Below are 15160 nucleotides of genomic sequence, written 5' to 3' on the forward strand. Positions count from 1 at the left end.
ATCTGGTATCAGCAAAACAGCAGACACTAACTGGTAAGACTGCTGACTACTTTTAAACTCAGCATAAAGACAGAACTGAAAGCAAGACCTCAGATGATAACATGTAGAAAAGAAGCCAGTGTTATCTCTACAAAAGCTTTGTATTACCTCTTGACAGAAGTTTTACCTATAAAGGTGAAGGCTCACAAATAAGAAGTAATCAAAATATATTTACGTTTAATCACCCTAAGCATCAATGAGCTATCAGTCCTTCAAAAGAATCACTGCAAAAAGAAGTTCCCTTTACAGACCTACCATTTCCCTATATTTCTTTATTCTTTGATAATGCCAACTGCTTTCAATCTTCCCTAAGGCTATGCATAAAATCAAGATTTCCAAGACATTCTCAAAGCAGCAATAACTTGTTTTAACTGTTCAAGTACAGGAGCAACAGTCTCTTAACTCAGTTCACCAGGTCTCCAACTGGAAAAGAAAACAGATCACAAGGCCATTGAGTAAACACAACATTCTTATGAAATACAGGTACCAGTCATGAAGGCTGTAAAAAAGGCTCAACAAGCATATGCTGTGTTTAATGAAACATTTCTGTCATATGCCAAAAAGCCAACCTGAGGCTCAGAGGAAGGTAGTCATTAAAAATATGAGCTAAACAAATGTTTTCACTAATATATAAAAAAAAAAAGTTAATGCTGTGCAAAGGCATATTGCTGCACAGCAATGTTAGATAGCAAACTGATCTTCACTGTCCATTCCCAGGTCTCTTATCATTGCCTTAACCAAGACGACCTTTTTACATCAGTTTTTGCAGGCTATAGAGACCAGGGTTTTTAACCTAGTTCTACAGACTGGAACAAATATCATATATTTACAATTTAATTAGTACCCTCATTTTCTCAGTACAAGTCACTGGAAGCCTGACTACTCTTCCCTTTATGAAAGCTAACTTTATTTCAAAAAAAAAAATCTGGAAATAAAGTTTGCATTTGGTTTCAGCAGGAAACATCTGCTTTTTTTTTTTTAAACACATAACTGATTTACTTTCAGTACTCTGTTTTACCCCACAGCTTTTTACTTCTGTGGTATTTTAGCTTTGCCTGGGTATTGGCTAGAAACAGCTGTCTTCTCCATGACTGCCCATCTGAGGCACAGTAAAATGAATTAAGTCAGTCAGTAGTTAATTCAGGCTAGTACAGCCAGATGAACAGTTAAACTGGAAAAACATCACATCAGTAACAGTTATCTGGGAGGGTAAAAGGGTAAGTATCAGCAAGGTGAAGTCATCTGACAGCTACCTTGACAGCAGGAGACCTTTAAGAATTAAGTAAAGCACTGGGTTTCCAACTCATCTTTTGGGGCTACCACCACTGTTAAAATTAAAGACCCACTTTCAAGCAGCCATATGTTTGACCCTCTACATCACATGAGCTCTCAAGGAAAACCTTAACTGAATAAAAAAAAAATAAAAAAATTGTTAGTTTTTCCTTTTATTGTCAATTAATGAAACCATATCAGTTACCAGAGAAGGAAAATGCTGAGGATTACAGGAAAACAATCACAGATCTGGTATTAAATGAATAAAACGTGCTCAGGAAGAAAACTAGTGCATCACAGATAAAATATACCCTTTATGATGTACAGCTAGAGCAAGACAAAACCAATGTAGTACATCATCTAGGGACAAGATAATAAAACTTAAACAGACTGTTTATGGAAACAGAGCATTAGACCATGAACTCTAACACTTGCCTCCAGTTACTAAATAAATTTCCAGACCTCTTAAGGAAGGCAATTCAGTATGCAGAATGATGCTGCATTTTACCACAAGGTGATTCCTCTCACCACTATTAAAAAAAGATGTTCATACATGCATGTGTGTACTCTTCACATGATCAATAGCTACAAAGCAGCCTAAAAGAACACCCAACTGTAGGTAGATTAGGGTACGGTGACCGGAAAATCTCGGGCTGTAACGGAAGGTAGCCGTGGCGAAAGGAGCAGGATGTGTCATTATCGTGCGAGTTCGTACGGGACAAGACGACTATATAAGGCTGTTGCGCAGTTAAATAAACGCCATTTGTTGCATCCTCACATTGGTGTCAGTGCTCAATGGCCCTGGGGTGCGGATAGCCTCAGGCCAGCCAGCAACCGAACGGAGCTTGCCGCAAACAAGCGGCAACAAATGGTGACCCCGACGTGATTGCTGGACTGGCGGACCGCAGGCGGTCGGAGTGGGTTCGCGAACCATGGAAGCCTTGATAAAGGTGATTTTGTTACTGGGCGAGGAGTTTAAGATTTCTGTGAAATCGAAAGACGTAGTCCAGTGTGTGGACAGTCTCGTTAAAGGGGGGGGCGGTGGCAGGACCGGCTGATTGTTTACAGCCGAGTGCCTGGGAGCAGTGCTCGATGCAGCTCGCTGAGCGAGCTATGGCAGCGGGTTCTGCCAAAGAATTAAAAACATGGGGAGTTATCTTGTGGCTGCTACGGGCTGCGTGGGAGGACTGGGCGACATGGGATGCGGCTCGGACGTGTTTACATGGGGTCTACCCTGACCAAGACAGAAGTGGCAGTGGTGAAACTCCTCCAACATATACTCTCTGAGAGAGGAATTAAATATGACGAAGCTGCGTTAAAGCAGTTACTGTTCTGGGCAAAAGATAAAGGACATTTTACAACCTTTAATGATGTCTTTGAAGTGCCTTTATGGGAGAAGATTGGTGACTCTCTCTGGAATGCAGTGTCAAGTGGTGATAAGGAAGCCTTTAAATTGTCTGCTACACGGAGGCCGGTTAGTGAAGCGTTAAAAGGAATAAAAGCAGAGAGAGAAGTCACACATACAGCTTTTATGGCTTTAGGACCGCAAGCGCCTACTACCCCCTCACTGTTTGCGGGACCAACACCTCCCACGGCCTCGGTGGCTGTACCGGTGGCAGCTCCTTTATCACCGTGGGTACGGACGGCTCCGAAAAAAGCCGCGGAGCGGGGAGCGAGTAAAATAGATACAGATCCATCAGAACCGGTAGTGCGCCCTAAAACACGAACTTGACATGACAGAGCTTGGTAGACGACTGGAAGAATTAAAGACAGAATTGCAGCAGCACCGTTCAGCCAACGCCTCGGGACACGTGACTATGTCTCCCCCAAAACCCCCCTCTGTGTTCGGGACAAGTATTAGGGCCACCTCAACCTCCTTTACAACTCCCTACTCCACCTTTAGATCAGGGCGGGGGGGGAGGTTTGCGTCCATCTGGTAATGTGGGAGGTGAGGGAGAGGGTCAGCGTCTGCCCGCGTATACAGGGGAAGGGGGGGAGGTGAGGGAGGAGTGAAATGGAAAGGGGTCATTCGAGATGCGTTATTAGAAGGAGTTATAATTCCACAAGCATATCCGGTGATTGTGGGTGCGGATCCTGAGGGGAGAAATATTTGGCAACTGTTAGATTGGAAAATTGTAAAGGAAGCATTGCCACTACAGTTAGCGAAGGACAACACAGGTGAGGACTGCAGGAAAGTTGTTGCAGGGATGGCAAATTGTAACCCCACCTTAACTGAGCTAATGGATGCTTGTGAGAAAGTAGGAACCACCACATCTCAGATGGAGCATTTAGCAAAAACTTTTGCGGCGGCAGTTAAGGTAGTTCATCGTTGTTATACATGCGAACAGGAAGGTCACTTTAAGAAAAACTGCCTTAAGAAGTTGAAGCTGAGTGGGAGAGATAACTCTGTTTTGATGTGTCATTGCTGTGGGAAGCTAGGGCGTTTTGTGAAGCTGTGCAGGTCTCAGTATAATGCTCAAGGTCAGCTGATAAAAATCAGCTGCAGAGTACAGGGAAACTGGAGAAAGAACGCGGGGGGTGAACCGTGTGCTGACACAAATGAATCTTCCCAACCAGTTCCAGGCCTAAGCAGTTAACTCGCAGCCCGAACCGCAGGGAGCGCAGGACTGGTGTTTCCACGCAGGGTTAACCTGTGCGGCTGCCAAGCCTTGGACCTGTGGCAAACAGGGATAATGCTAATGCTGATTGTCAAAAGATCATTGAAGCTTTACCTGGAAAAACAGATTTGAATGCTATGATAAAGGCATGTGCAAAAGTGGGTACTGTGGAACATAAGGCTCAAGTTATGGCTGCGGCCGTACTTGGGGCTTACGTCGTCACAATTGCAACCTCTATTCCAATTGTTAGCAGGAGACACAACTTTAACAGCACCACGACACACTACTTCAGAGGTACAGCAACTGATTACAGAAATAGAAAGCAGGCTACATTCCAAATTTGTACATCGTATTGATTTGAATCAGGAAATACAAATTATCACTTTGATAGGCAAATTCCGTATGCAATAATTGGTCAATGGAATTCAGAATGATCAGATTCGTTACAGAGCCATTGGCACAGATTATTCATCAAAGGACGGATGCGATGTCGGGAGCTTGTGGCCAGAGATCCCTGCATCATTAACCGTTCCTGTTGCAGCTCAATATTTTGAGTGGTGTATGGCTAATAGCTTTGCTTTGCAAACAGCTGTGGAGAATTTCTCGGGACAGGTTGTTTACCACTTGCCCTCCCATCCTGTTATAAAATTGAGTGTGGAACTTCCAATTGCCACAGGAGTGTTGTGCGCAGACACTCCCGTGGATGGAATTACCATTTTTACGGATAGATCTGGGAACAGAGGCAAGGCGGGCCTTGTCTGGTATTCTGATGGCAAGTGGGAATCTATGGTAGTACAACAAAAGGGTTCACCTCAGGTGGTAGAATTACGAGCTGTATTAAAAATATTTCAGAATTTTCCCATTCCCTTTAATTTGATTACTGATTCAGCATATGTAGCTGGCATTATAAAGCAATTGGATAGATCTGTTATAGAGCATATATGTAATCAGTGTGTTTTTGAATTGCTGCGAGCTCTGTGGCAAGAAATTCAAATCCAAACTGCATTGTTTTATGTTTTACATGTAAGACATCATACTAATTTGCCTGGGTTTATTGCAGAAGGCAATGCTCGAGTGGACTCTTTGGTTTCTGACCTTACAAATTCTACTGCAATGACTGTGCAGGTGCCGGACATTAAACAGCAAATCATAGAATGGGTTTTTCCACCTTTTCATCCTAAAACAACAATTTGTACCAGAGTGGAAGCAATAGCACAATTGCTTGTCGAAGTGCGTAAAAGAATTACAGACATTACCGGACTAGACTCAGATGCTATCTACAGTGATTAACAAATCAGTCAACTCTTTTTCAAATGGCCTTACAGGACTTTACTGGACAATTGTTAACACATTTGCCAAAAGATAAAAAGCTACAGTTTATTTGCAAACAGGATTGGGAAAAAAAAAACCTATCAGATCAGAGATACCTGTGACTGGACTAACTGTTTTTACTGATGCAGGAAAGCGATCACATTCAGCAGTTATTACCTGGCAAAAGGATGGACAATGGAAACATTGTAAATTCTCAGGAATTTACTGAGGACTCATTGCAGACACTTGAATTTTTTGCGATATACCAGGTCTTTCTAAAATGGAAGGACTTACCTGTAAATATTGTAACAGACTCTCTTTATATAGCAGGCATTATAAATCGAATTGAAAGAGCTTTTATACGACCAGTGAAAAATATGCGACTTTACACCATTTTGCTACAGTTGCATCAAGCAATAAACCTCAGAGAGATACCTTATTTTGTCACCCACATTCGTAGTCATCAATTTGATCAAGGTTTGAGCATTGGAAATAATAAAGCAGACACACTTGTGTCCTATACACAAATATCACCAAATCTCTTTGAACAGGTACACCTATCCCATCAATTCTTTCATCAATCAGCGAAAATGTTAGCGAAACAATTTCACCTCACCATGGCACAAGCACGTGAATTAGTTAGTGTTTGTCCTAGTTGTCAGAAAATTGGCATGGGAATTGGAATAGGGGTAAATCCTCGAGGATTGAGTGCGTTGCAACTGTGGCAAATGGACGTTACTCACATTGCAGAATTTGGAAGGCTCAAATATGTTCATGTATCTGTTGATACGTTTTCACATGTAATATGGGCAACAACACAAACTGGGGAAACAGGTCGTCATGTCAAACGACATTTACTTGCTTGCTTTGCAAGTCTAGGGGTTCCATAACAACTTAAGACTGATAATGGACCAGCATACTGTTCACAGATTTTTCGTCAATTTTGTCAACTATGGGGTATTACACATGTCACTGGGATTCCTCATTCGCCTACGGGTCAGGCGATTGTGGAACGTGCTCATAGTACATTGAAACAGCTTCTGCAAAAAAAAAAAAGGGGGAGAGGTGACTGAACCTTCTGAGAGACTTGCAAAAGCTGTTTATGTACTTAACCATTTAACTTGAGCAGGAGATAAGGAGCGACCCCCAATTGTAATACATTGGGAGGCAGTTCGACAGGGAGCAAGCTATGTGAAAAACAAGGGCAAAGTGTGGTATAGGGAACCAGGCACTAATGAATGGTTGGGACCAGGGGAACTATTACTAATGGGTCGAGGTTATATTTCTGTCTCTACAGGCGCAGGAGTACGGTGGATTGTCTCTAAAAGGATGGTTAGCCACATTATTAGAGGGAATAGTTTATATAGTTGTGATTATAATTATCATAGGGATCTGCGTGGGTTGTGTTGAGGCAATCATTGAGAATAGTATATGGAAGTAGTGAGATAATAAATCTAACTACTTCCAAAGGGGGAAATTGATACCGGATGGTTTAGCAACGGTTTAGCAAGAGTAGGCCTCAGAGTAGGCTCTAAAAGGCCTGATCTGTGTTACCTTTAAACAGAATCATCTTTCCTGTCACTAGTTTTCCTTTCAGCTAGAATAATAGAGAATAACAGTATGTTCTGAAGTAAACTGCATGTTTTGTAGATAGAGTCTGCTTATGGGACTGTTTATAATAGGCATTATCCTACTTGTGTTACCCTGTTTGTTTGCATGTTTGCAGAAAACTGTGCAACAAATGGTCAATACAACCTTTGTGGCTCAACAACAGAGAGAAGGATTTATGGGTAACCAAGGCTGGGATTCTCTGACTGGGCTCTGCGAGACACAGGGAACCAGGTTTGAGTAAGAAACAAAAACACAGAATTAAGATTCTTGGGGAGGGGGAAGGATTCCCAGACGTAATTCCTGTCAACTACCAATCTCACATTTTACATCGCGCTCTTTATTCTTTAAATCATCTGGCCCGGGGAGACCAAGAGCGTGCCCCGATTGAGCGTCATTGGGGTCCAGGGGTGCCAGAAGTGGGCCCCCCAGTCAAGGTTCAGTTCCCTGGGACAGCGGAGTGGGAAACAGGTTGGGAGCTGCTACATCACGGGAGGGGGTATGCCGCCATCAAACGGGATGATGTTATACAGTGGGTCCCTACACGCTGTTTGCGCCCTGATTTAAAACAAAATCCTAACCCGAAGTAATATGTACGCTGTCCGAGCTTTATGTTTTGCAGGAGTACCTGTGGGGGAAGCCGAAACAGCACCAGCCTCGACCTTCAGACGTGAGGAGTCATGACAGTACAGAGAGTCTGGTAAAGCGGCGGGGCGCCAAGAAAGATGAGGAACGGCGACCGTTGCTGAGTGAAACAAAAGCTTTGAACAATGCGCTCATGATTAGCTTGCTTTTGCTTTGCATCTCAGGAGTTGCAGGGGAATCTTACTGGAGAACCTGGGCTCGGGATGTTGTATCCGCCAGCTACGCTTACGCTTTGACGCAAGGCTCCAGAATCAGCGATACGCTTTACTTCGCATGACTTGAAGCATAGGGAGGGGGAAATGTAGGTAGATTAGGGTACGGCGACCGGAAAATCTCGGGCTGTAACGGAAGGTAGGCGTGGCGAAAGGAGCAGGATGTGCAAGTATCGCGCGAGTTCGTACGGGACAAGACGACTATATAAGGCTGTTGCGCAGTTAAATAAACGCCATTTGTTGCATCCTCACATTGGTGTCAGTGCTCAATGGCCCTGGGGTGCGGATAGCCTCAGGCCAGCCAGCAACCGAACGGAGCTTGCCGCAGACAAGCAGCAACACCAACTTGAACCAAATAAGGTAGACAGAGGGGTATTATGGAATTAGAGCAGTAATAAAACTTACAACTCTTTTTTTCCATATGGTAGATTATTAGCCCTTCAAGCTAATTGTATTTGATGAAATATTAATAGGAGTGACATTCAATAATATGTTAAAATTCTAACAGTAGCTCCACCAACTGACTATCTTTCACGTTTTTGCCAATACAGATAAGAACAGGAGCAGTAGTGCAAACAGCCTGCTCTGAAATGTAAGAGAAAACATATTAGAACATTTATGGGTATGCCAACCTTAGTTTTGTGCAGTGCACTGGAAAAAAAGAAATCTTTGACTCCTCCCCTCAACCATGTAGTCCCTCTATGAGGAAAGAGAATCTGATGCCTGTCTTCTCCCTTATCTCATTTCCTCTCTATTTAAGGAGGCACCAAGTTATCAAGGAAAGGAATGGTACTTCAGCTGCCAGTTGTGAGTCACTGCTCCCCAGTGGCTGGGGGGTGGTGGTGTCACTTTATAAGCTAGCCTGGGGGGGGGGAGACTCAACAGGCTTTACTCTCAAAATATTCTTCCACTGCTTTCTTAGAGTCAAATATATTCCTATTTTCTATAGCATGCCAGAAGTTTCTCATTAACAAGCAACTTCCAGGTAGGATTTGGTTCTACTATTATGCAGAGCATCATCCACAACATCACTGTTTCAGTTTATAGAGAGGGAAATCTATGCTCTTCACCCACTTTCTTCAATTATACAGAGATGCCCATAATCTGCTGCTACTTCTGGGAGGAAAAATTTAAACTAAAGTGAGGTAAACTTGAAATGAAACATGGTAATAGACTGCTGAAACATCAGTAGTTTCTTCAGAACATGCCAATAGTTGAAAGAGCTAGAGCAGAGAACATACAATAGGAACATCTACACTGAAAAAAGATATGTTAAAAGCCAGCTAGCACATTAGATACAACAGGATAAGATGGGGTTTTTTGCTGGTTATACTTACTTTAAGAACACAACCTGAGTCTAGTCTAACTCATTTGTGAAACAATGTTTTCAATTTGCATATCCCAACATTTCAACAATTCTCACAAACATAGCAGGAACAGTTTAAGATAATGCAGAGTTTTTTTACCTGTGGTGAATGGCATTAAGGGAGTTTAATTTCTATTTTATTTTTACTAGGCTTCAAGTTTGCTGCATGGCATCTGCACACCTACTGGGAAAAGTTGTTTAACTCTGAGTTGAAAAAAACTTTGATAACCACTGGTCAACTGTTTTTAGCACAAAGTCTTTCCATGTCTGTGTGTCAGCTGTGTTGCCAGTTAATCCAATAATCTCAGGCCCATCTTTTTATGTTTATTTCTCCCCTTGTAGAGAAAGCAAGCTTGCCTTCCTCATAAGGGCATCAAGTACTAGTATTTGTGCAGCAAAACACACAGACAGCTCAAGAATTAAGACTGCCTACTTTCATTACACATCCAGTGGTTTTAAATGCAGCATAATTAGCTTCCAGGAATTATTTCTATAAATACAGAAGAGAAAGCTTTTGCTCCTTCAGCGATTACTTCCGCTGCAGAACTGCAAGTCCCCCCCCTGCGAGAAGTCAGCTAATACAACTCCTCTTTCCTAAAAGACGTTCACAGCATACCAGGCGCTATTTCCACAACACCACATTCGGTCAGCGGCATTCAGACTGTAGCCCCAAGCCCCCACCCCACAGCCACCGCGGCTGGGGCCAAGGCTCCAGCTAACGGCCCGTGAAATGCCTTCTCGCGACTGCCCCGACTACACGTCGGCCCTACAGTCACTCCTCCCAACCCCTCTCCCACCGCCCCCGTCGGCCCGCGGTGCTAGCGCCGCCACAGCCCGGCGCCTCACCCGACCCAGCGGGTACTGCCGGGCAGCGCCCAGCAACTCAGGCTTCCCGGCACCGCCCCCAGTGAAGTTCAGACCCCCTCCAACACTCTAAGCGGGAGGCGGAGCGGGGCCAAGCCCCCGCACACCCCCCAGCCCCGTTCAGGCCTCGACGGCCGCCTGACCCCAGCCCCAAAGGACCAGCCGCCATAAGACGACCACACGCGGCCGCATCCCTCAACCGGCAATAGAGAATCCGCTGCTCAGTCCAACACACCCGCCCGGCGCGCTACCCCCGCAGCCCGACCGGGCCGTGTCACTCTGTGGGGCAGACAGCGGTCCCGCTCCCCACCGCTCACCCTTGACTTTGCCGAAGGTACGGACACCAAGCGTGTCACCCAAGATGTAGTGCCCAATCTTCACCCGCCCGTGCTTCTGTTTATCCGCAGCCGCCATCTTGAGCCAAGGGCCGTGTCAGCGCAGAGCCCGCGCCAGAGAGCTGGCGGAAGAGAAGCAACCACGCAACGCCCACCCACACTAAAACCCGGAAGTGAACCCCCCACTTATCGCCTTCTCGCCCTCCCCAGGAACAAACCATTGCTGTTCGGGGGGGAAGGGCTGGGTCGGCTCAGCTGCGCCCCGAGGGATGCGGCTCCTGCAGGCGGGCCGAGGCGGCGGAATGGGAGAAACAGCCCCCAAAGGCTGCAGGGCGGAGTGAGGGGGCTGGGGCGTTTTTACACCACCACCTCCCCCGAGGAGCACTGGGGATTCACCCGGATTTTGGGACCAGAGGGGAGGACGGGTGCAGGGCGTTTCTCAGCGTCGGTGACGGTTCCCCTCAGCGCCGGCGCAGTGCGAGGGGCTGCCTTGGGCCCACCGGTGTCGGTCGGAAGCGGCATCGCCTCGAAGCTGAAGCTCCCCGTGTTGCCGACTGGTACCGCCATCGTCCGCGGGGCCTGTGCCCACATATAGCGAGAAGCTGGGGCTAAGCGCTCCCCACAGCACGGGTTTTCCCTCCTGATGCCAAAACGAGGAGATGTGTCGAACATATGTGTACTTTTAATTGAGAAATCGCGCTATTGCAATGAGATCACTAGGCTGTCTGCATTGCCACAGCCGCGGGGTGCCGTGCAATGTGCTGCTGCATCCTGCAAGGCCTGCCTGTGGAGAGCATGCAGCAGCTCTCGCTGGGGCGGCAACTGAACACCCATATGCAAGCAGGGTTTCAGGCGCTAATAATGCGGTGTGTTGTGTATCACAATTTAAAGGTCCATTCAAGATGCAGTTGTTGCTGATATGCTTGGCTCTGCCAGCGATGCTGAGAGGGCTGATGGCCAGCAAACCCATTTTGCCATGCCACGTGAGGAGTAGCATCCAGGCACAGGGAGCATACTGTTTCCAAACCACCTGTTCTCAGCAGTGAAGAAAGGTCTGTGACAATTTAAGATGAAGCAAGCTAGTGAAGCCATGTTTCTGCCTCCCTGCCTTGCTCTGACATAAGCAAACACCCGTCTGATCCTTCAGTAAGGTAATTCAGGAGCATAAGCTGCCAGAAGACCAGTCCTACTAAAAAATGAGTATTGGGATCCTATGACAGAAAACATAGCCACTCACAAAAAACAGACATGTCAAGTCTCTGTATTTTCAATCAACCTTGTAAATTAAATCTGTTAGTTCTCCTCCCCCTTTTCCCTTCCTCTACCTAGGTCCAAATTCAGACCCTATTGTGGGAATACAAAGAGAAGTAGGAACCTCTTAACTCCTACTACCTTGACCAGATAACCTGTCCTCCAGTTTGTCTTGCCAACTCATTCATTCACATTGCATTTAGGGCAGTATCCTTCCTTCCATTCTGTCCTGGTTTTGCTGGGACAGAATTATAGAATCAATTTTCTGTTACATTTTGTTTTAGTTTGTGGCTAGCCATGGTATTCAGGTTTCCATGGTGATCAAGGCCATTAGCAATTTTGAGTTAGCCAGGTGCTAAAGCTATGAGGAGCAAAAGCCAGGGCAGCTGACCCAGGCTGGCCCACAGGTGCATTCTATACCATAAATGTCATGTTCACTATAAATTGGAAAGTTTGCTAGGGATGCCTCTCTCCTCCTCCTTCCTAGCTGAGTATAACTTTGTGGGTTTTATATTAGTAGTGATATTGGTTTTCTTATTTTATTAAATGTTTCAATTTCAATCCACAAGTCTCCCTCCTTTTCCCAATTCCCTTTCTTGGCTGGGGAGGGGTCACTGGGTGCAAAAAAAACCAGAGCAACTGCTTATTCTTTAGCCCTGGATGTGGGCTAAATGGGGACACATTCATGTATTGTGTGCTTTCTACATACCAAAGACCATATTCTTTTATTGTTGACTATAACTGGACTATTTTTTAATCCCTTTCCAACCCTGCCTTCAAGAAACAGATGAAACTGGAGAAAGAGTGACAATTGGATGGATATTTTTGCATGGAGAGATCATCGACTCAAGAGGAAGGTTACTGGCAACTCCCGTCCCTTCGCCTCCTTTCCCCAGTTCTCCAGACTAAGTGAATGATATAAACTAAAATGCTTTCTCTTGCCTACCGTAAGCATGACCCCTGAATGTGTTTGTAAACAAATAAATATATTACAGAAACAATATAAAGATTTTTAAATGTGCAGCCATCAGGAAGTTAAAAACCTTTTTTTTTTTTCTAGTAATAGTCCTAAATCTGATTCAGAGAACATTCAGTATTACTTACGTTACAGTCATGAACAGAAAACTGGAAAACAGATATTCTGGCCCCTGGAAAATCTTTATATTTTAAAACATCCCTCTAACCTAACAAGATAAAAAATTAAAACCCATCTGTTCATTACTATGGTAGAAAAAATCTGAAAGATTTCATAGAAAATATAAAGAATCCTTTTTTTTTTTTTTATAAAACCAAGTAATTTGTTCAGCCGGTGCCAAAACATAGGCTGGTAAGCAATGTAAGGACTACTCATAATATCTACCCTGTTAAAATTTGCATGACATGAAATAAAATAATACTGTAAATGGTAAAATAGTAAAAACAAGGAAAATAAAACTAATACTTAATTTTTGAGTAATTTAGAATTTTAATTTCAAACATTTTCATGTGAATCATTTTTGAGCAGAAAATGTGAGAAGCTTTCAGCCTGCACTTATAGACCAGTATAAAGCTTCAATATAAACATAATAAATTAATATTAAAAGATTGTATCTAGTGCAGGAAAAGCAGGTACTAGTGTTCCTCAGTAAGCCTGCATTAATGTGTAAAAGTGCCAGATTTTTCACTTCCTGACTTCTGAATTCAGATATGTTAATTATGCCCTTTCTGGACATCATCTAGAGAGAACTATTCCCACAGAAATTCTAATTTGTATCATAACTGATGCTCAGCATCAGTAGGCTCGAGAATCATGTTGTCATGCATTTTTTTTGTTCTTGTAATTGGAGAAGAAGAATAGAGAGTACAGAAATCTGGCAATTTCTCTTTATCCAGATTTGAGTTCTGTAGCAGAACTTCCTGCCTTCTGCTGCTGGACCCATCTGTTCCTAACAGAGCCTTGGCATATGTACAGAAAGAGCATGGGGGGGGAAATGTGCAAGCATCAGACTTTGTACCCATCTATATCCATGTGATTTCCTACAGTTCTGCTTAAATGTAAATGGCATCTCCTATTTTTAAGGAAAAACAGAACAAGTTTAGAGCTATTTGCTTCCACAAATATGCCTTTTAATTTACTTAAATTTCAATTCTAAAATAAAATGAGGCCTTAGCTTTAAAAATGCTAACATTAAAAGGTTTTTGACATTGACTAACATAAGCTCACCAACTTTTTACTTTGTAACATATTTTATCCACCAACACTCTGCCTCCCATATCCCACAGCAGAAAAATAGTAAGACATTGTTTTATTGAAAATGTTTTCTGTAGAAGGCCGGTTAGTAGATTCACATCTGAGAAACCTCCAGTGGTGCCCTTGAAGAAACCACACAAGATAGAACCAAGAACAGTTGATAGAAGCTACAGAAATACAAAATCAAGCATGTAAATAAAAACAAAAGTTCAGTTCCAAGAATTTAATGCTGCTCAGTAGGATGTGTTTAAATCAAGTGATAGCTGGGACCATCTGTAACTACTTGAGCCAGCAAAAAGCCTGAAATAGTCTACCAGTATTTCCAGGATATATGGGGAATATATAGTAAGAATGCACCTATTCAATAAAATAGCTGAAAACAGTTCCTGTAAGTGTACCTGAGTGGATGACAGGATTCCAGTGATTAATTACATTTCAAATTCTAAAGAGAGGTCAGACCTTTATAGGCCCTAGTCCATAACAAATGTAACAAGGCATGCAAGGCTGCATGGGCTTTTTCCCATGTTAGCGCTTACTGTTAGTAAAAACAAAATACAAGCTGAGACCACTAACATTTTTTTCTTCAGTTATTGATCTGTTGGGAAAGTACATTATTGCAGTCAGGTGGGAATCAGGGTTTGAGTTTTGCATTCCCACCCATAGTCAGAGTACCTGCCATACCACTGTCCAACTGTACCATTGTTCAACAAACCCTTAGTGCCTTGCTGACCTGTTTTAAGATGCTCTGAGGTGTTATTCTCACTCTGAGTGTAACAAAACAAGACGACATTTATGATTACTTCCTCCTACATTTGTTTCCCAGTATATAATCAAAAAACTTTTTAGATGCGCTCCTGAGCCCTGTGAATACATAGATGTGTAATATGTGCAAAATGTATTTTTAATTTAACAGCTTCAACACCACTTACTTTCAGATTCTCTCAGGAGGACTAATTGAAAGCAGAGTGAGTACAGTATATTTGTTACATGCTAAGAGAACAGCAGGGCAAAATTTCTCTTTTTGTTTAGAAACAACCTAAGTAGATACACTCAATTATCTAAAAGCATTAACTATACTTCATTTAAAATATAAGAAAGTGCAGTCAGGCGCACTCCAATTTTAAACCTGGCTGAAAATTTCTTCAGTGTTTTTCACAAGCTGATACATTTGTTGACTGCTGATCCCTCAATACTGACAAAGCAGTATGCTACTTCTGGAAATTCATGATGAAACCAAAGAAATCATAGAACAGCCTCAGAAGCTTAAAGTATGAGAAGTTTTTGGTGGTGGTTTTTGGTTTTGGTTTGTGGTTTTTTGGGGTTTTTTTTGTTTTTTTTTTTTTTTTAAGTATTTTCTTTTCAAGGCATCTGAAAATCCTATAAACTCTTGCAGTGATTACTATCTTCTA

The 15160-nt window shown here is 43.3% G+C and overlaps 1 protein-coding gene across 1 annotated transcript in view; it reads right to left on the reverse strand.

The window, feature by feature from the left end:
• LOC137675688 (5'-AMP-activated protein kinase catalytic subunit alpha-1-like) overlaps window positions 1-10406 on the reverse strand; it is a 64239-nt gene extending 53833 nt beyond the window's left edge. Inside the window, 1 exon segment of the mRNA XM_068421858.1 lies at window positions 10253-10406. Within this exon segment, the coding sequence (XP_068277959.1) occupies window positions 10253-10349 (97 nt within the window). The 5' untranslated portion in view covers window positions 10350-10406.
• Window positions 10407-15160: the final 4754 nt, after the last annotated feature.

This window comes from Nyctibius grandis, chromosome W, assembly GCF_013368605.1.
Source record: "Nyctibius grandis isolate bNycGra1 chromosome W, bNycGra1.pri, whole genome shotgun sequence".
Lineage (NCBI taxonomy): Eukaryota > Metazoa > Chordata > Aves > Nyctibiiformes > Nyctibiidae > Nyctibius > Nyctibius grandis.